General features: G+C 41.9%; 2 protein-coding genes across 2 annotated transcripts; both read right to left on the bottom strand.

Annotated features, from left to right (window-relative positions):
- Positions 1-1,157: 1,157 nt before the first annotated feature.
- On the bottom strand, positions 1,158-3,807 carry LOC135948111 (transcription factor MafA-like). The gene has a single exon (XM_065497190.1). The coding sequence runs from the start codon at positions 3,662-3,664 to the stop codon at positions 2,267-2,269; it is 1,398 nt and encodes a 465-aa protein (XP_065353262.1). The 5' UTR covers positions 3,665-3,807; the 3' UTR covers positions 1,158-2,266.
- A 13,112-nt stretch (positions 3,808-16,919) lies between these two features.
- On the bottom strand, positions 16,920-19,650 carry LOC135948642 (uncharacterized). Its single transcript, XM_065498015.1, has 9 exons — positions 19,538-19,650; positions 19,209-19,339; positions 18,910-18,997; positions 18,720-18,851; positions 18,230-18,301; positions 18,120-18,156; positions 17,972-18,036; positions 17,806-17,914; positions 16,920-17,657 (listed from the first exon to the last, which is right to left on the bottom strand). Exons 1-9 carry the CDS (start codon positions 19,571-19,573, stop codon positions 17,245-17,247), a joined length of 1,083 nt encoding a protein of 360 aa, XP_065354087.1. The 5' UTR covers positions 19,574-19,650; the 3' UTR covers positions 16,920-17,244.
- Between the last annotated feature and the right edge of the window lie 207 nt (positions 19,651-19,857).

Here is a 19,857-nt window from a genome sequence, read left to right as displayed (position 1 = left end):
GGCGGCAGCAATTATAGCAGGGATACAGCAGGCTTGTAACACGATACCAGACACGCTCTTAATTAATCTCCCCGACAAAATGATCTATTCCACCCTTGAGTGAATCCTTCTGAATCTCAACGCCGTACAAAGCGATGGTTGCTTTTATCTTAGTAAGATTTTTCAACACGTTTTTAAGTTTGTTTGTTGGGTATCCTCTGTATTCAATTTATAATTTGTAAATTAATTATAATTAAAAGCTATTAGGATAATTAAAAGTAGAATACGTAGAATACCAAATAAGAAGAAAATATATTCTAGCTCTTTTTGAATTTTTAATCCTCTTAAAACCCATCATCGTTTGGCCAGGTTTAAAAATTTAACGATGACCTTAAAAAATTTGTGATTAATACACTACTTATTTACAAATTAACTAAACTTATTGAAGTTATTGATCATTTAAACAATTATCGTAACCAGCTGATGGGTGAAAATCTAAGTAATTGCAATTTATCAATTGAAAAAACCATAATTTGCTGCCAAAAATTAAAAGGACATCACTTTTCTTCAGGAAACTCCACACCTGAGGAATGTCTGACTTGAATGAATTTTCTGCTTATTCCGATCGGCAAAAGCAATTTTTCCTCCGACTTGCACTTTTTGCGTCTGACAAGCGGAAATGTGCTTATTACAAGAAGCGGTCAGCGGTGGTTATATGGCCATTGCCTTAAGAGAACATATTATTAAACGAAAGCGTGTGTAAAGCCGGGCAAACATTGCGTCGACTGCTCTTTTGCACCGCCAGCACGCGCTTTCCGGCTGAATTCAAATGCGGATCAATTTTCATTGATAAACTTTTCGCCTACTGCTATTGCAATGTGCCGATAAAGCGATTTTTGCATGATTCAATTCTACTAGTGAAAGTGAAGAAGGCTTTTTTTTCTTTAACAAACCAACATTATCACGAGGAAGCCTTTGAAATCACGAGATCTGTTGTTTTTGTCTTAATTCAGCTTATTATAAGGTTTCTTTGATGAAAGAGTTCATTGTCACTACGGTGTCTTGTCTTTTAATGTTCAAGAAACAACTCCTATTCGCCATTAAATGTTTTTTTTCTATAGCTTTATTCAATTAAAAACTTTGTTAGTGGTTTTAGCCGAAAGTTAAAAACGACCATGTAATTTTAAAACAATGACATTTATTTTGTAATATTCCTGACATAATAGTATTGTAAAATTACATACCCTTTTCATAAAACGTTTGTGTGTACACACGGCATTCACTGACCATAAAAATTTCAGCAATGATATTTATAGTAATAGTTATTTTTAAAGTCGAGACATAAAGAAGTGAGAAGACGATTAATATATCGATTTCTTGCCATAAAATAAGGAAAACAATAGAGATTTGAAACAATAGATTTAAAAACAACTCGCATCCTCTTAGATTTACAATCACAATCATTGTCTCTCATCAGCAATAAACCGTACTTGTTTTATATAATTTTAATTATTATCTCCACTTTTACAGGATTCTTTTTTGTGAACTGATCAGTCTAAATGATACCACTTGATTATTAAATAACCACTTGCACCTTTTTTTAATTTTGATTGACCACACTCACGATTTTCACTCTCTCGAGAGTGAACCAGTGAAATCACATTCATCTCAATATTTGTCAACAATAAAAGGAGAGTTTAGCGAGTCGAGAAAAGTGGAAAAACGCGCGCGCCATTTGTGCCTCTCTTGGTATCAACAAACCATTTCGATATAACCAACAGACAGAGGGGTCTTTGAATCAGGTACGATATACATACAATCCATTGCGTTTGTTGTCGTCAAAGTGAGCAAATAAATGCAAGTTGAAACGAGACTGACGAAACATACATATTATTGCAAATCGCACGGAACCTTGAAATGTTTCGCCGCGGCAAAAATTACGCAGCGAAATAGCTTTGTGCATAACTTCTCAGCGAAAACGAAATAAAAACACACCTGCACGTTCGAATTGTAACAGTCTGACCAGGGGCATCTCAATAAGTCGGATATGCATTTGTTTTTACGTCGAGAACTAAGTATTTACACTGGCGGCAAGTGGGGTAGCGGGGGCCGAAGTCTGGGGGCACCGTTCAGGGCGTCCGTTCGAGTTCACACTGCACGCGTTCTAGCAGTGGCACTGGTGGGGCGGCACCGTCAGCGTGTGCAAGGGCGCGAGGTGGATGCCGGAGGCGGGCGGGGGCCGGTGCGGAGGCGGCTTGCACCACTGGGGGTGCGCGGGGGCCCCGTGTCACTGGTAGGCGCCGGCGACGCTGTGCAGCTGCTGGAACTCGGGCGAGCTGGGGTTGCTGGGGTCGGAGGGAGAGCCGCCGTTGGCCGGTGGATGGCCGCCGCCGCCGCCGCCCCCGGTGCCTCCGTTGTTGTTATTGTTGTTGTTGTTGCTGACGGCGTCCATGTCGTGCTGGTGCTGGTGGATGTGCTGCTGTCTGCGCTCCAGGATCATGCACTTCTCGCGGTAGTGGTCGCGTTCCTGCCGCATGCGGCCGCACTCGTGGCGCGCCCGCTGCAGCTCGGCCTGCAGGCTGCGGATCTGCGTCTCCTGCTCGTGGCGTTGCTGCAGACGTTTCGAGCGGCAATTCTGCGCGTAGCCACGGTTCTTCAGGGTGCGTCGCTTCTGCTTCAGCCGCACGATCTCGCTGCGCGGGAAGCCGTGTAGCCGCTTGTTCAGCTCGCGCACCGACAACGACATGAGCAACTCGTCGGTGAGGAAGGCGTCGGCGGGCCCCGTCGAGATGATGATGCTGTTGCTGCACGACACCGACGTGCACCGGCTGTCTGGCGACAGGCTCATTGCGCGGCCCGGCCCGCCCAGCCCGCCCATGTGGCCCTGCAGCCCGATCGGCGAGTCCAGGTGGTCCTCCAGGTAGCCGTGCTTGAGGTGGCTGCGCGGGTGGTGCCCGCCGCCGCCACCGCCGAGGTTCGGCGGCCACACCTCCATCACCAAGGGCTCGTTGCCCCCGCGCAGGTCCAGGGGGCCCTCGGTGTCGCCGTTGTAGCGCATGCCGGACGGGATCCAGCAGTTGGCCTCGTCAGGGCTGAGGATGTTGACGCGGCCCTCGGGCGGGTGGTGCATGCCGCCGCCGCCGCCGTGGTGCAGGCCGTTGGGCATGAACGACGGCGACGGTGGCAGTGAGCTGTTGTGGCAGTCGTGCGGCGTCGGCGGCGTGTCCGGCGGCGTGCCCGGCGTCGACGGCGTCATCGTGGTGAAGATGCCCGCCTGGGGCGGCTCGCCCTTCTGCGGCAGCAGCTGCTGGGGAGGCGGCGGCGGCGGCCCCTGCTGGCTCTGCGGGAACATGGTGTGCAGCTGCGGGTTCGGCGAGCCCATCGCGTTCATGCTGTGCAGGTGGTGCGTGCCAGGGTACATGACGGCGCCCGTGTCGCCGATCAGCACCTGCTGCGGCGGGGGCGGCGGCGGCGGGCCCCCGGCCTGGTGCATCAGGCTGTTGGGGCTGGCCAGCGGGGTCGGGTTGCCGCCACCGCCGCCACCGCCGCCGACGATGGCGGCGGCGGCGGCGGCCGCCACTCGGCGGTCGGCCAGCTCGCGCTTTACCTGCTGGCCGTTGCTCAGGTGCTCCAGGTTGAACTCCTCCACGTACTCGCCGTAGTCGTCGACCAGGGTGGGATCCATGGCCGTCGGCACTTTCAGTCCATGCACTGTCTTCGCACTCTGCGGCTTTCGCGGTGGCGTGCCACTCGGCTCAGAGGCTGGGGCGGTTTTGCGGAATGCAGGACGGCGCACAAGTGTCGGCCGCCGCTGCAAAACTCGGCGGACTCCCCGCCGCGCGCGACTGCGCCGCCGGAGGGCGGATCCTCGGGCCAAGACACCCCGCCCCCGTTAACGCGGCATGCCAATCGCGATATAACTCGCGCAACAACAACTTATGTACAGCCGCCGTTTGTTATCAAAACTCCAAATTGGATTGACAGTGGCGCGTAATATGGCAGGTGGAGGTGTGCGACCCGGCAATCCAATCGCAGCTGCTGCCCTACCTGTCCTCCGGAACACCGTTCCCGTCCAAATTGCTACGGAGCTGCGAAATTGGCAATGTCGGCGCCCGTAAAATTTGATGCTTTATTGTCTTCGAGTGTGTGCAAGACATCCAAATTAGACCCTTCAAGTGTCCCATCCCGACATGCAGTAACAGCATTTGGTGGATGAAGGCTACACTGCCGCGAAAACTCGATCGTTTTGCTAATCCAAAATATTTAATCAAATTCAAGCAGGGTGAGAGAATAAAGTTGATTTTAACATACCAAGATACTCTCATAAATTTCTGGAATGCATATTATAAAAAAATACACTCTTAGGTAAGGAAAATACATTTAGGAACATTTTCAAATGACTCAACATGGGCGGGTTAAAATGAACAGTTGAAGAAAACTCATCTCGCACGTTTTCGCTCTACAGCTGTTTCAACCCCTCAGCTTCACAAAGCCACTTTCAAATCAAGTTATAGTTATATTGATTATTTTAAATTATTGACTGCACTGCAAAAATTAATTTTAGAAGAAAATAGAGAATGATATTTCAAATTTTGATGTCAAATCTTAAACTAGACGAAAATAAATGTATATAACTCCTTCTATTGGAAAAGAGAATTAGAAATGAAAATTGTCATCTTCATATACGCAGCAAAATATCAAGCAGTTGAAATTAAAAATAATTTCTCCATCCCTGGTCCTTATCATTATTCCAAGGGATGAAGAACGATGATTAAATTACATTATATTTATTAGTTCTGAGATGGCTTGGAAATGAACTGCAACTTTATGACAGAATTATTATCAATTCAAAGTTGAAAGAGGCCGGCGCCCTATTGCGCTGCATTTCATGCCCAATTATGCCTTGGAGATAACGTGTGGGATGACAATAAAAGGTAATGAGATTTGGTCGAACCTCCTGTTGAGGAAGCCTGGCAGTTGGCGTGTGCCATAAATTACGGCGGCGGCGAGCGAATGCATTGGCATTGATATGTATTGGAAATCAATACTTCATACATGACGTCGGCTCGCGCGTGCCAAACTCATCCTCCGAGCCAGCATCAGCTTCCAGCTCTGGATGCATCTCGGCCGCGCGACGTCTCGGCCGGAAGTTTACTCTGCAAATTTAATTACCACTGCTGTGGAGAGACGGAGAAATTTTTCCGGCCCGACGGCGTCCATTTTGGTTGTCCGGACTGTCAAAAGTTGGAAGGATTTATTCATTCTGCGTAAGGAAACTTTTCCACTGGGCCACATCCGCCCGGCGTTGTGATGTTGCAAATAAATCCTTGCCTCCAGTCGCCAGCCATAAATTGTGTTCTCTGCTTTGCAATCGGGACGCTAATTTATGGCTTTTGCACAGCCAGAGATCAGTGAGCGTTCGTTTTAGTAGTTAGTTAGCTCTATGGGGATGTACGTTCCGCCGTAGCAAGCCGAATTTATAGCAGGAAGGTGAACGTAGAATTAATTATAGGGGCACCTTTTGGGCGCTCCCCAAATGTTGCCAAATTTTGCGTTCGCCTATAAACTCTACGGTCTCGACTTGTGAGTGTGTATAGAGCCCCGTTACCAGGGGCATGAAATTAAAGATTTCATTTTATGAACCACAAGACTTGCGTCACGGACCGAAAAACGTTCAGCAAAAATTGGAGAATTGGTCAGAATTCTCAATAGTGTAGAACTGAATTGATCGCGAGAAGATACACACAAATAAACTGAACAATTATTCAAAAAGACCGTAAGAGTGAATAACTGAGCCGCTGCACGCTTCACCCCATTATTTGGCAATAAAATGCCTTGTTGACTGCCGAGATGTAATATTGCGAGAGAAACGGTGCTTGAAATTTTGATGACTTGGCTGAGAATTGTCATTTCAGCTCATGAATATCAGGAGACAATGGATTAGACTTGGAGGACCTCCCCTGCCGCAATATCCACAGCTGTACTGTTGACAGAGAAAAGCTTTTCCCACAAGCTCTCTCTCTCTCTCTCTCTCTCTCTCTCTCTCTCTCTCTCTCTCTCTCTCTCTCTCTCTCTCTCTCTCTCTCTCTCTCTCTCTCTCTCTCTCTGATATTAATTTTGCGCTGTCTCCTCTGCTCTCTTCTCTCCCAGGCAGGCCTTTTATTTGCCCAGCAATATAAGATGCGTCGCACTTTGCAAAATATTACACCAGAAAAACACGTGTATTTGTGACTCTCTCGCTCGTTCATATCCCAATGACAATAATAATATACGGCAAATCCGTACCCGCGCATTTTTATTGGTTTTAAGAACGTTTTATCTGTGAAAGAGCAATCTGTGCTGTACATTATAAAATCGTAGTAAAAAGATTTGCAATTTCTGTTGACTGTGTTTAATATTGAAAAATATTTCAAGCATGTAGTTGCTTACTGAATTCGTAAAACATCTAAACAAGAGTAATTTTCCTGATTTGTTGGGGATGATTGTGCAGAAAAGAGGACGGTGGAGTCATAGATTAAAGTGGTTTGAGGCTATTTCAATCGATTGCACGGCACTTCCTCCGCGTCCCCGCCGATGACAAATGGCCACTTGTTTCCGCGGTTCTCGAAACGGAAGGCGGCCAAATGGATTGCGACAAGTGCAATTTCTTACTGTGTGTATTCCCTGCTCTGCACTCTCACAACCCGCCACAGCAGCCAAGACGCCTGCCAAGCGCCTGCTCGGCAGCCTTCTTGACGGCCGTGCTCAGCGGGACAGCATATAATTCGACCCAAATCACTTTAGGATGTGGAAATGCTCGCGCGTCTCTTCTAATTCACGCTCTCTGCGAATATATCTTGAACAGAACAACTGTGCAATATTAAGAGTGGATTTCATATAATCCATAAAATTTAAAGTGTTACAAATTTAATTAAAAAAACATACGCAATTGACCAGTTGCATAAACCCTTAGTTATTGAAGCCGCAAACAGATGGCGCAACCACAGACTTTCTTAAAAATTTTATTTTAAGCGGTTTTAAGGCATTTCCGCTGCGATTTCAGACTCAGTCTAGCTATTTTGCTTTTTTAATTAATTTGATAATTTTTGACGTGCTGAAAACCAAAATCGGTTCAGCCATTCGCCGTAGAAACGTTGGAAGAGATTTTTTTTACTTCAAAAAATAGTTTTTCACGATTCTACGGCGATTGGCGGAACCGATTTTGGTTTTCAGCACGTCAAAAATTAGCAAATTAATTGAAAAATGCACAGTAGCTAGATTGAGTCTGAAATCGCAGCGGAAGTGCCTTAAAATCGAAAGTCTACGGTGGCGCCATCTGTTGGCGGCTTCGAACACTTAGGGTTTATGCAACTGGTGAATTAAATTAAATTTTGTATGATGCCGACAGGATGAGAAAATTACAGAATAGACTTGTAAATTTTATATTTGATAGTAAATTTAGTGCAAAGAGATCAAGATTCTATTCTGGATTTAAAAATTAAATCGAAAATTTTCAATTCCATTTAGATTTTTTTCTCTTACATTAGAAAGTTACCAAACAGGATTAATTTTCTTGCGTGGATCAAACAAGAATTTTAACTCACATAATTTAACTTCTCCAGCATATGATGAAGTCACATCATCTATTTTTTGAGTCAGAATTAATTTAGCAATGCACTGCAAAAACGCAATTCCACATCGTAAATTCCAGGAAAATTAAAAAATAATAAAATAAAAAGGACCAGGAATCCATTTTAAATTCACCTCAAGAAAACTAGTCAATTCCATTCCGAAGTCTTTAATTTAAACTGCGCTTATATATTCACAACGTTTTGAACAACATTATTAATTTATTAATTTGCGAGCATGTAAAACAAATAAAAAAAAAACAGGCGTCAATAACATTGATGTTGTGTCAAATGATCGCCAAATTTCTTCGGAGTTGCAGGGGACACACACGAGTTGTTAAGTTTCCTTTTGAAATTATAAATATAAATCGGTTGAATCGGGTCTCCTGGTGCATAAAAATGCTATCTTTGAAAGTCAATAAAATCTCGCAGGAGATAAGCCGAAAGTGAGCAAGTCGTGCCCGAGAGCCGCTTTTTATAGCTCAAAAAATACGGCGCAAGGGGAGCGACCAGTTGAAAAGTAAATTGTTACACACACGCACGCCAGGCAGTTTGCGAGATATGAATGAAAAGCGGAGTTATCCCCTTCTTATTTCATACTACATAAGCGCTTGTCAATCTCGCTGCGATTCTTTCAATCTCCCCAGCTCTCGTCGATGCGTGCTCGCTCGCCATCCACGCGCGCAGCAAATCATCCCCTTGTCCTTGCCACTGCACAAATTCGATATCTAAACTTTATCTGGTCATTTATTTGAAAACATAACTGGCGTTGAGTGCACGTGAGCGGGGAGGAAGAGCGCGCGGCCGACAGCATACACGCGGGATTAAATAAAATCCTTTTAATAGCGAAAGTTCACTCAGGCAAAATTTCCCAAATCATTCGATATGTGTTCCGATTGATTGCGTATTCAGATGAAATTCGTCCTCAATCCATCACCAAACTCCAATTTATCGAGGTAAAAATTTATTCCTGCTAGGTATCCCATGCTTTTTTTTAACACAATTTGGATATTCGACCGATTTTCAAATTAGAATTAATGACTTTAGACAATAGGGGTTTTCAGCCGCACGACCGAGGCGAAAGCAGAGCGAGTGAGGTGCGGCCAACATTGCAATGCAAAGCGCTGTCGCCTCTGCCGAGAGTGGGTTATCTCTTTTTGTTCCATGTAATAACGGCCGTTAATTACATCCAGATTTAGTGCAGCGCGCGGTTTTAATAGAGTGGCGGCGGCGCAGCATGATTTAGGAGAGGCCTTTGGTGTAATGAATTCATTCATCCCGGCTCCACGCGGCGTGACATCTCCCCCCAGAGGCCACAAATCATACACACGCAAAAGGCTCTCTCTCTCTCTCTCTCTCTCTCTCTCTCGTGCGCCACCCTCCCGTTCTGTTCTCTCTCGGTCGCTCTCGCTATGCTGCAATAATATAAAATAGCTGAGCTGCCTGCTGGGGTGACATTTAAACGCTTCCTTCCGCTCTCCCAGCTAAACAATTATTTCATTACCGCAGTAGTTTAATTGCACTTTGATCGTAGCAGTGCTTTTAACCAGACGATGAATGCATTTTAGACAACAATTACTATCAAGCTGGTTGGTGTATATACATGAATTTGTACAGCGAGGATCAATTTGTTGACGGATTTTTGGTTTTCCTCTGGCTTTGTAACTCCAAAATTGAACTTTTTTGCTAGGGTCCTGGTTGGTTGTTACAATTATTTAAAGTGGATCGATACAGGGTGATAGTTTGAATTTTTAGATGCAATTGTGCAGTTGATCGATAAATAATTTGCAATGATAAAAAAGGACCTAGCTACATTAAATTCAAAATTTCTCCAAAATTTACACCGGTTTTGACCTTATTTTCTTGGCAGATTTCGATTCCTCCCTAGTCGAGATCGGTCCAAAAGCGTATAAAACCTTTTAGGGTAACTCTTTGTTGTGAAATAAAATAGGATTTCATATCAAGAGACAGTCCTCACCATTTGAAAAGCCTGCTAACTTTGCAGCCACTTTTCTAAAAAATTTAAAGTGCTGCTTAGATCAATTTTGGAATTAACTGGATCCAAAAGGAAGAGTTCATGCATTGACAACAAGGATTTTTCATGGTTTTGCAGTACCATCTTTTTCAAAAAATTAAACACAGTTTTTAAAATCCAACAATTAAATTTTTGTCAGCCTTTAATTAAAAACAATAAAGTAAAAACCATCAATTGTTCAGATTTCATTGCTATATATTTTCTCATAAAGTTTAAACCTTTCTCTTGCCAGGAAGTGCTAGTCAGGGATTTCGGAAATGCCGGTTATTTTTTCAACTGCAACATTCTCGTCCATTTTCAAAATTTTCACGCGTGTTCTGCTCTTTGTAATGAGTTACAGCGTAGGGGCCAAAACCAGAAATCATTGGCAACAAGCTGGTAAGTGAAACTGCTCTGCTCGAATATTTATGCTCATAAATTGAAACTTTTAGGCTTGGCTGAGAAACTGCAGTCATCATTGCTGCTGCGAGTCCTGGCCTTTGTCCAGGCGTGTGCCTCGTGCATCCACCTCACGGAAGCGGCTGCCTGGCTGACAGTGAGGATGTTTGGCCAGCATCTCTATTATTTAATCGACGAAGGAAAATTCACTACCCAAGGTTACGATTTTGTCAACAGCGTCCTCTTCGTGGCAGTTGTCGGCTGGTACAGTATATTATTCATAAATCAATTTTGAATTTAAGTTAATCGTCTATCCGGTCAGGTTCATTTCGATATTCATCCCTGAAAACTATTTCCAAAAGATCGGAAAACATCCAACCTGCGGTGCCTTGATTGAGATGCTTGACAGACTGTTTTGGTTGGTTTTTATGAGAATTTTAAAAATGATTTAACCTGGCAATTTTGAACAAAAGGGTTCTGAACTGCGTGATAGGCGTGCAACTGATGCTCAAATCGTGCTGCCTGCTCTCTTTGATGGTCTTCTGCGTGTCACGGATCGTTACCTTCAGCCCGCTCTACTTGGAAAACCCAACATGGCACATTTCGGCATTCTTCCTGATGGCTCTGCTGGGAAGTCCTCTGCGCCAAAAGACAATAGTGGACTTGATTTTGCACAGCGACTAATGAATGGCCAAAGGATTTTCATTCCTTCGCAAATAAAAAATTCAAAGGTTTTCCCGCTAACAATAATTAGTAAATATTTAGTACAGTTTAGGATTTAAATAAGCCCCCCTGAATTTAAATATGTAGGTATGATTGGAATTATCTAATAATTAAATAAAAAGATAAAAATCGAAATTTTAAAATGGCAATGATCGTGCAAGTCAAAGTAAAAATATTTTGTCTAATGTTGTAAAAGTTCCAAATAATTTTATTGAGATTCACGCGATTTCCGCACTTAAAAATGTGCCTTTTCAGGAAACTCCATGGAAACAAATAATCAAGCTTTCTGCACTCTACCTGGAAAACACAATGGACTCATTAATGGAGCAATTGTTGTTTCAATTAAAACGCTCTCAAAGTGCACTTGTTTGCGAGCGTCAGCCTCTGTGTACAGAATTTGCGAGCCGAGCGGTGCGTGTTTGGCAAACGGGAACACGTGTCGCCGCCGATGACACGCTTGCTCTTTTCTATTCAGGAAAAAGCGCTGGGCGGCGCTCTCATTTCGGCTGGCAGAGCAAAAAGAACAAAAGCGGCGGCCGTGGTGTGGCAGATTCGATTAATGCAGTCGGAGCGGGAGGGAGCAAAGGGGTACGAGAGGGGTGAAAAAGCGAGCCGCTGCTGGTGGGCCGCGGTTTTGCATACCCTAATGAATTTAAATCGGGAGAGAGAGAGAGTGGGATGATGCTTAGTTAAACATCTCGTTAACTCGGCTGCGAGCAATATTAATTAGCTCCGCATGGCCACACTCTTGAAACCGAGAGCGAAAGAGCAGCGCAAAGGGCCACCGGCTGCCTTCCTGCCGGGCATCAAGTGCGATTCGCAGCCCTCCACCCAGCCACGGCCAGCGGGGTGTGACTTCGCTCTCCGCGGATCAACACATGCGATCCCGACTCTTGACTTCAAAGACGCGTGAAATGCTGAGCTTCGGCGTTCCTCTTGTGTACCTGAAATCACCCTGTGTGGCACATTGATCAAATTGAAAATTGTGATTTCTAAATTACATTTCAGGTCAGAGCAAAAACATTGTGCCTGTAATATGTATAAAAATACTGCAATAACACTGAAGAAGTAATATTTATATTTACAATCACTAAAACTTAATTAATCCCAAAGCACAGTAAAGACATGTTGGTATTAAACTGTAGGGAAGGCGGAAAATCCGATGTTGATTTATTTAGCAATCAAAATTCGTGCTAGTGCAGTGCGCGCCCTTCCCGGTCCTCGGACAGGGATAAAAAGAGGAAAAAAATATATAAGTAAAATTTGATATGTTAGCACATAGAGAATATTAAAGTAGAGCTTTATAGGCTAAAAATTTAGAACATTTTGCATTTTTGGTTTTGGCAAGTGGTTTATTGAGTCATTTATTTGTAAGATTTATCAACAGTTTATCTCTACAATATGTAATAATTACATCAGGTCCGAGGAACAGGAAAATTTCAAATTTTGCCTCCTTTATCGAAAATTAAACAGGATTCCAATGATTTCTTGCTAGATTACGATGCCTCTGGTCGCGATCTCTTCAATGGTGTGCGAATGTTGAGGAAAAAATCCCATTATTGTGAAATAAATCGTGATTTTACAATAAGGAGACAGTTGATGCTCATCGCTTGATAAGTAAGCAAACTTTCAATCCGATTTTTTCAAAAATTTAAACGGCAACCTGGGAAATTTTCAGCTTATTTCTAATTCTATTAGTTTTGATGTTCCAGAAATTTTCTGTACAGCTTTACTTAGAAAAAAATGTGTTGTATGGGACTTTTTAGTCCTGCCTCTTTGTTATAACATTTCAGTTGGCAATAATAGAAAATTTATTTATTATTTATTTTTCTATTCGTTCCGCATGATCAAGTAAGCTCAACCCGGGCATAAAAGATTATAATTTTTACATCTACAATAGTGAAATCAGTGATCGATAGCGAACTTCTATATAATCACTTTAAGCACGCTACAAAAGTTTTTTATTGTTGCAAAACTGGATTTAAAATTTCTATCAGTATGAGAGAAGCATTATTTCTTTTCTTTCTCTCCTTCTCTGCTTAAAATTTTCCTGGTTCTTAATACCATTGGGGGAGAGCTGCCCCACGCAGACGACAGAGAAACGTAATAACGATGCGCGGAGAGAATTATAAACCCACCCAGAGTATAATGATAATTTGAGACGTTCTTGTGTTCGCTGAATCTCGTCGCCACAAGGAAAGTGGAGACTCTTATCTCTATTACAGCGTGAAATGTCTCAAGATTTTATACCCCACAACAGTGTTGAATAATTTTCTACTGATATGACTTTTGAGCAGCGAACGGAGAGGGAATTATGGGAATTTAATTAAGGGCTACCCATAATTCACGTCTTACTTTCGGTGGGGAATTGACGCTAAATTTAATTTACCGCTCACCTCTGAATATATCATCCGAAGATGGCAAATTCAGCTCCAAACTGTTGTTAATACCAGGACATCCTAAAATCCGTTTAAATACATCATTAATAAAAAAAAAATTCAATCAAAAAACAGTTCTTTGTTGAAAGACTTTTAAAATTATTCTCATCTACAGCGTGATTTTAAATTTTTTGGCATGCATGTATTGCTTTTTTACTGTCAATCGATAAATTAAAAGAGTAAAAAATGGCTAAAAATCAATCTAATTTTGTACCAAAAGTATTAAATTAAAATTTCGACCACTTTGGTGAACACAATGAAATTTTTACCTTTCTTTTGAATAGAGTGCAAGCCAAGGACAGAACCCGCGCGAGCATTTGCGATGTTCAACAGTGACCATTTTTTTGTATCATCATAGAAAATAAACACTAACAAAATGTGACGGCGGTCTCATGCATATTTGAAAATTTGCTTGCGCTTGCACATTGCCGCTGAAGCGAGTCGGCGTGCTCAAAATAAATAATTAATAAGCTAACTGCAAGCCGGTTAAGTGCGAGTAATTTGCCAGTGTAATTAATTAGGCTTCGACAGATAATGCCAGACACTGCGCCGAGCGGCGAGCTAATTAGTTATTAATTAAATGCACACACCAGTTGATTCTGCAGAAATTTTACGACGGCGCCTTTACTTTCGCGCCACCACATGGAAAATTGCCGATTGTTGAAAAGTAGCCGAGACAGATTTATTGAAGTGGCGGCAATCTGCTCGGCGCTGTTGTGGCTCCCAAGGTTCCGCGGTACTTTTTATAGCGCCAACTGTGGACAGAGTACGTACGTGCGTGAAGCCTCAGATAACCCTAATCACCCTTTGCATACTTTGCCCATGTGATTATATTATATCGCCTTGTATGTTGCACTTGGATACGACTATGTTGCAAGGTTGATGGATTTCTTCCAATTAATACAAATTGGCTGATAATTGTTTCACGCAAATGCACCCATCAATCTGCCGTTTTTCAAAATCACCTCAGTTTAGTTGCAAACACATTCTGAGAATTACACAGTGACTGGATTCATCGTGGGATGCGTGACACAAATACAATGTTATGAGCGTGGGAGCAGAAAGAGACACTCTCTTGCAGTTTCTCAATCGTCATCAAAAATCAGACTGCATGCAAATCGCAGCGGCTGCACACACGACAGTGTCCGGTGTCAAGTGCACACAGGAAAGACCAGAGGGGTCTCTTGTTGCATACCGTTAGCAAATGTTTCCATGATTTATACATAATATGTTGCATTTTAAACTTACAAGGAAAGCAATAGGATTTCACGTTCGTGTTTTTAAATTCGTTTGGCCTGTGTGGATGTGAATGTGAACCACCTACAGTGTCAATATTTAGAGATTTGAAGAAAGTGGTCCAAAATTTCAAATATGATTTAAAACACACAGTTTTTTGCTAAACTAACAATAAGCTGACATTTTTCTTATTTGTGACAGTCAAATTCCCGAAAAATAAAATTCACCCTGCAGGTAATTTTAAAACGATCGACTACACTAATTTCTGAGCACAACCAAAAAGTAAAACCTCGCCATTCGCATTTCTTGCAACAAATTCCAAACTCCTCTCCTGCATAAAATCACGAGCTAAAAATTCAGCATTTTTTCTCATTAAAATGCCTGCATATGCATATTTTTCTAAATTCGTAAATTCTAATCCTATTTTTGTCAGGATTAATAGCACCTAAACTAAACTTAAAACTAATCACGACTATTCACTTTTGATTTTGTCAGACTATGTACAGCAAAATGCTCCACAGAACGATGAAATAAATGTATGAGATTCTCGTGGAGGTAAATTATTTACAGCTGATGAGATTTTATAAACTGAAACCAAAATGGCTGTTTTTTCATTTTCCCTTTCAAAATTATACTCTTAGTTAAATTTGACCATTTTTAAAATTTTTAGTTTGATTAATAATTATTGAATTGATGGCCACAATGAAAATAAAACTTTGCCATGAAATATTATTTATCTCACTTAATTTCCTCAATTTACGTGGCTGTCGGGAAACTCTAGAGCAATAATTATGAGGGCCATCGCAAATCTGCACAGCCAGAATAATAAACTGAGAATGCAAACAGGCAAGCCGCGAGGTTATCCAAACGCAAACACGAAGGCAAAACTCAAACACAGAGAGAGAACAGCGAGTTATGCAACCAGCAACGCGGAAACCCCGCTAATGACGCACATGCAAATAATGTGGTAATTAGCAGCAAACAACTCGATGATAGTGATAATGCGAATTCCCAGTCAGTTTTCCGGCTGCTAGAGTCGTCCGTTTCAATCAATCCACCACCAGAGGGAATTATTGGATTATAAAACTTGAAACAAGCCGAGCGGAATTTATGATTGGGAAGATAGGGCGCGGCGGGCGGCGCAATTGCATTTGGGTGAGCGGTCAAAGCGTTTCTTGCAGCGGACTTTGTAATCCGGTTAAAGCAATCTCTTCTGCGCCGCTTCTGTTGCTTGCCCTCCTTGTGCTGCGCGCTTTGTGCCCTGTTTGGCCCATAGAGAGGAGCATCTTGTCATCCACTCTGGCCCGTCTTACTCTATAAACTTAAATGATATTCGCTGCTCCATAGATGATTACAGATGAAGGGTTGAGTCAGTTGAGTGGAGGAGCGAGACAGCGAGAAGAAAATTGTATGTCGCCGACGTCTTAAGCATATATATACTGAGTGCACAACGGTGGATCGGTAGCGATTAAATTCGGGCTTAACAATAACTTACAGTTAGACAAACAAAATGACATTTTTCAATTCAAACGTTATTAACTATTGAATTTCACCACTTTGCAAGAATATTTAGTCATGCCACTTGATAAGACTTTTCTCAGGAGGGAAAGCTGAAATTTGCCCAGACTAAAAAGACGTTACGAACACTTAAAAATCGAGACATCACATGCACAACGAATGAAACTGCACCGCTGAACAGCCCTTCAAAGCGGGTGGCAGACCTTCCACCTCTTTCACTATTTCCTAGTTACTCTTTGCAAGACAACAACTCTTTTGAAGTGTTTTTATTTTCACTCAGAATTTAAATTTAATTCAAAAGAAGAAATCTGCAATAAAACTTTCGCATTTTGTGTTCCACACCAAACCATAATTAGTTCAATCGAAATATATAGTAAAGCTTTATTAAAGCCGGCTGTTTTTTTTAAGTAATTTATTGTTTAGGAAAGTATTTAAAAATATCGCATTGAACTTATTGAAATACATGATTCCCCTAAGAGAATTAAACGACCGCGATGGAGAGAAGTTCGGCATCTACCGGTTGCTGAGAGAACTGACGGGAGAAAGTGAGAGAGTCGCTACTGCTCTCTTTCGGTCCAATGGAAAGCTGCTCCACGATATTATCCACAAAACAATAAAACACGCTAGCTATTTTATACAAGATGCATTAAATAAATATGCTAGACTATATAGTTTATTATTTATTATCCTTTGTCTTTTGGACTGTTACTTTTCAATTATTTGTGTTTTCGTAAAGTAAATTTACGGTTAAGTCAGTTATATTAGAAGAATTAAATAAATTTATTTCTCGTGTGAGAAATTTTGAAAATTTTCAAATCATTATGGTCATGTTTGGTGAAGAGACCATATTATTGCAGCAGTGGCTTCTTCCCAAAGGAGCACCACTGCCAATTTCGAGCTTAGGCAGTACGCATGTCAATAGTGAGAAACCGGTTGCATACTTCTTCTTTCGCGTTTTCATCTTTAGTAGAGATGAAGGAAAGATACTATGATTTGATTAAAAACTTTTTTGAATTACAATAATGTTTTTATTCACTCTGTTTTACACAATCACTCTTGATTTGCTCAAAAATAAATACAATAAATTACTATGCTCCTATGGTTAATCTCGATTTTGGGTTAAATGTTTTAGTGTTTACGTCCCATATATCAGCTTTTGATTGTAATAATAGGAGTTAATTGTGGAAGGAAGTATAAAAACAGGCTAGATATTTGCAGAAATTGATAAAATAATCTCCATGGTGACATAAGCTCTCTCCATCCAAAGGCAACTCAAAAGATTCTCTTAAAACATGAACTGGCCGAAATTCCCTAAGCCGTCTTTAAATCTCTAGCCGTATCTGCGCCTGATCTCGTTGAATTTCGTTTCGAGTGCCGACGGAATGGGGATGGTGTTGCCCTCAAGAGTCAATTCGGTGGTTGCAGCTGCCAATTCATCTTCCTGCTGCTTCTTTTCGTCCTCTTCCCTCTTCATCTGTTCGTAGAGGAAGTGGTCCCTGTAAGCCAGTTGCAGAGGCTTCTCGCAAACAAAGCGGCTCATCTGCTCGCAAGGGGCGCCGATCCACGCCGTCTCGTTGCGCACCGTCGCCATGCCGACGCAGCTCGAGTCCACCTGGCGGCCTCGTTGACGTGGCGGCGCCAGGTTGATGTGGCCAAAGTCCCTGCCGGTCGACAGCCACTTGTACTTGCCGTTTTTGTACGAGCCGGACGTCCAGAAAGGCTCCACTTCTCCACTTTCATCAGCTGAAAGAAAAAATGATTTTGAGATTAGTCTCTGGATTTGATTCAATGAAAATTATTAGTCTCTTTTTTATAAAGGGAAAATTAACAACCATAACAGTAAACAATTTTTAGTTGGCTGATCTGTAGTTTTTGAAAGAGATGAACATACCCATGCTTTTCAAGTGAGAGAACAGTTCTGATTCTTCGAAAGGATCCTCAATGCTCACGAGCTGCTGGCAACGAGCGCGGCAGAAATCTTGTGCCTCATCCCAACGGAGCTAAATTTAATTGATATTTCAATCATGTGCAACTCAAGCGAAATAATTTGTAATTACTTTGATTGAACTGTGCGAGAAGTAATATTCTTTATCTGCAAGTGCAACCATGTTGAGGTCTCGTGCTGAAAATTATTAATAATTTTATTATTGTGTTAGGCACGTCGTAATGCTATAGAATCGTGTGAAATTGTTGTGTGTCATTTACCTCGATAAGCACAGTCGTGTTTAATCAGTCTGAGAACCTGTGAATAGAAGCGAGTCAAGTGTCAGATTGTCAGTTGCTACGTCAGGTACTGTCTCTATTTTGTGCTTTACCTGAGAGTTGCAGTTGCCATATTCCTCGTTGATTCCAGCTCTGAAAATTCCTTGCTTTCCTGTCAGTCTCAACTGAAAGAATAAAAATAAATTGCATTTGTATCAACTGAGAAATGCTTTTAATTAGGTTTTTAATTTTAGACGAAATTCGAGAAGAAACCATAACTACTTCAGGCGTAAAGGGTAATTATGTTTTACAAGAAGGAACATTTATTTACAAACTGAAGGTGCAATCACGCAATAAATCATTTTGAATTTTGTCGTTAAGTATATTGCGTGTGTTCAGTTCACATCATTATTTTTTCCTTTATCTTGTTCGCAGAATGCCCTTTTCTGGAAGCAGAGTCCAAAAAACTTGTTCAGCGAGTAACTTGGGAGCCATTAGCAGCTTGCTTCTCCCATTCATACTCAATCTCCAACGCCGGCGGCTACGTGTCCCCATTTTTTTATGCTTTACGTCTCTCATTCGGAAAATACATATTATGCTCACCAGGTTGGTGACTAGAGCGAGGACGGTGAGGATGATGTTAGGGATTAACAAGGCGATGATGGCGACGGCTGCAATGACGGCCAGAAGCGTTGGTATGATCAGTACCGTCAAGGACGACAAAGAACACGATTTCTGTCGAAAATTATCAATTGAAATTTGCATCTCGTTCCTTTAGTTCTGAATACATTACCTGCAAAGAAAGAAACTGTGTCTTCAAACCGCCGTTCGAGAACGTGTCGAGAAGGTGCTCGGCAATCATGTAGAACGGTAAGAGAGCTCTGAAATATATCATTTCTCGAATTAAATAATTATTTTTCAACCGTCTATATGTCGGTCAAGAATAAAAATTTCGAATTAACTGAGAAAAAGGAGGAAAATTAGGTCTTTGGAATCGATTTTAAGTTTCAAAAATATTTTCAAAACTGATATTCGAGAATCCGTCCAATATCATCAGGAAATTCTAAAATTAGAAAGGCCGAAATTTATTACCTTGGTGTTGAATGCTTTAGCACTGGCCATGACAGCGCGCGGCTTGACGGCGACTCTTCAAATTTATCGGGCAAGCCGCGAATAATATCAGCGAAGTTTCCGCAATAATAGCCAGGGACCAAAAAGCTCCCCTGAAACACATAGAGTTTCATATTATAAAATAGTAAAGGGAATTGCAAAAGCAAAAATAGCATTAAATAAAAAAGAAATTAGAGCAGTCATAAATAAATAAAAATAAAACTAAAAAATTAACAAAAACTGTGACTAGATTCCCTATAGAAATTATCTGAACTTCTTTACTTTACTCTACTGAATAAGATTTGACTCACCAGAATGAGGGCGAAGAGCGCTACTTTGAGACCCATGTTCTCTCGACGGCAGCCACGGCTGAACTGACGCAGTCTGCCAGGTCAACGTACAAATTATACGAGCACATGGGCGGGAGTAAAGGAGGATGTCCAAAAGGCGGGCAGTGAGGCTTTAATTAGTTCCGAAAAAGGGCAAAATTCATAACACCCCAAAACCGGGAAATATCTAACGTCAAGTGGTGCACGTCAATTTCAAAATAATAATTTGATTTCTAATAAAAATTCAATCATTTACGTATTTTTCATCAATTTATTGACGGGCAGCTGCTGCTACCTTCTGG

This window comes from Cloeon dipterum, chromosome 1 (genome assembly GCF_949628265.1).
Source record: "Cloeon dipterum chromosome 1, ieCloDipt1.1, whole genome shotgun sequence".
Classification (NCBI taxonomy): domain Eukaryota; kingdom Metazoa; phylum Arthropoda; class Insecta; order Ephemeroptera; family Baetidae; genus Cloeon; species Cloeon dipterum.
Note: the sequence above shows the minus strand (reverse complement) of the source record. Positions and strands in the feature narration are given on the sequence as shown.

Excerpts from the sequence above, each read along its gene's own strand:
- LOC135948111 (XM_065497190.1), bottom strand. The coding sequence starts at position 3,664 with ATGGATCCCACCCTGGTCGACGACTACGGCGAGTACGTGGAGGAGTTC.
- LOC135948642 (XM_065498015.1), bottom strand. The coding sequence starts at position 19,573 with ATGGGTCTCAAAGTAGCGCTCTTCGCCCTCATTCTG. Across the intron at positions 19,340-19,537 it reads CGCTCTTCGCCCTCATTCTG|GGGAGCTTTTTGGTCCCTGG; the intron begins GTGAGTCAAATC and ends TATGTGTTTCAG. Across the intron at positions 18,852-18,909 it reads CACAGTTTCTTTCTTTGCAG|AAATCGTGTTCTTTGTCGTC; the intron begins GTAATGTATTCA and ends AATTTTCGACAG.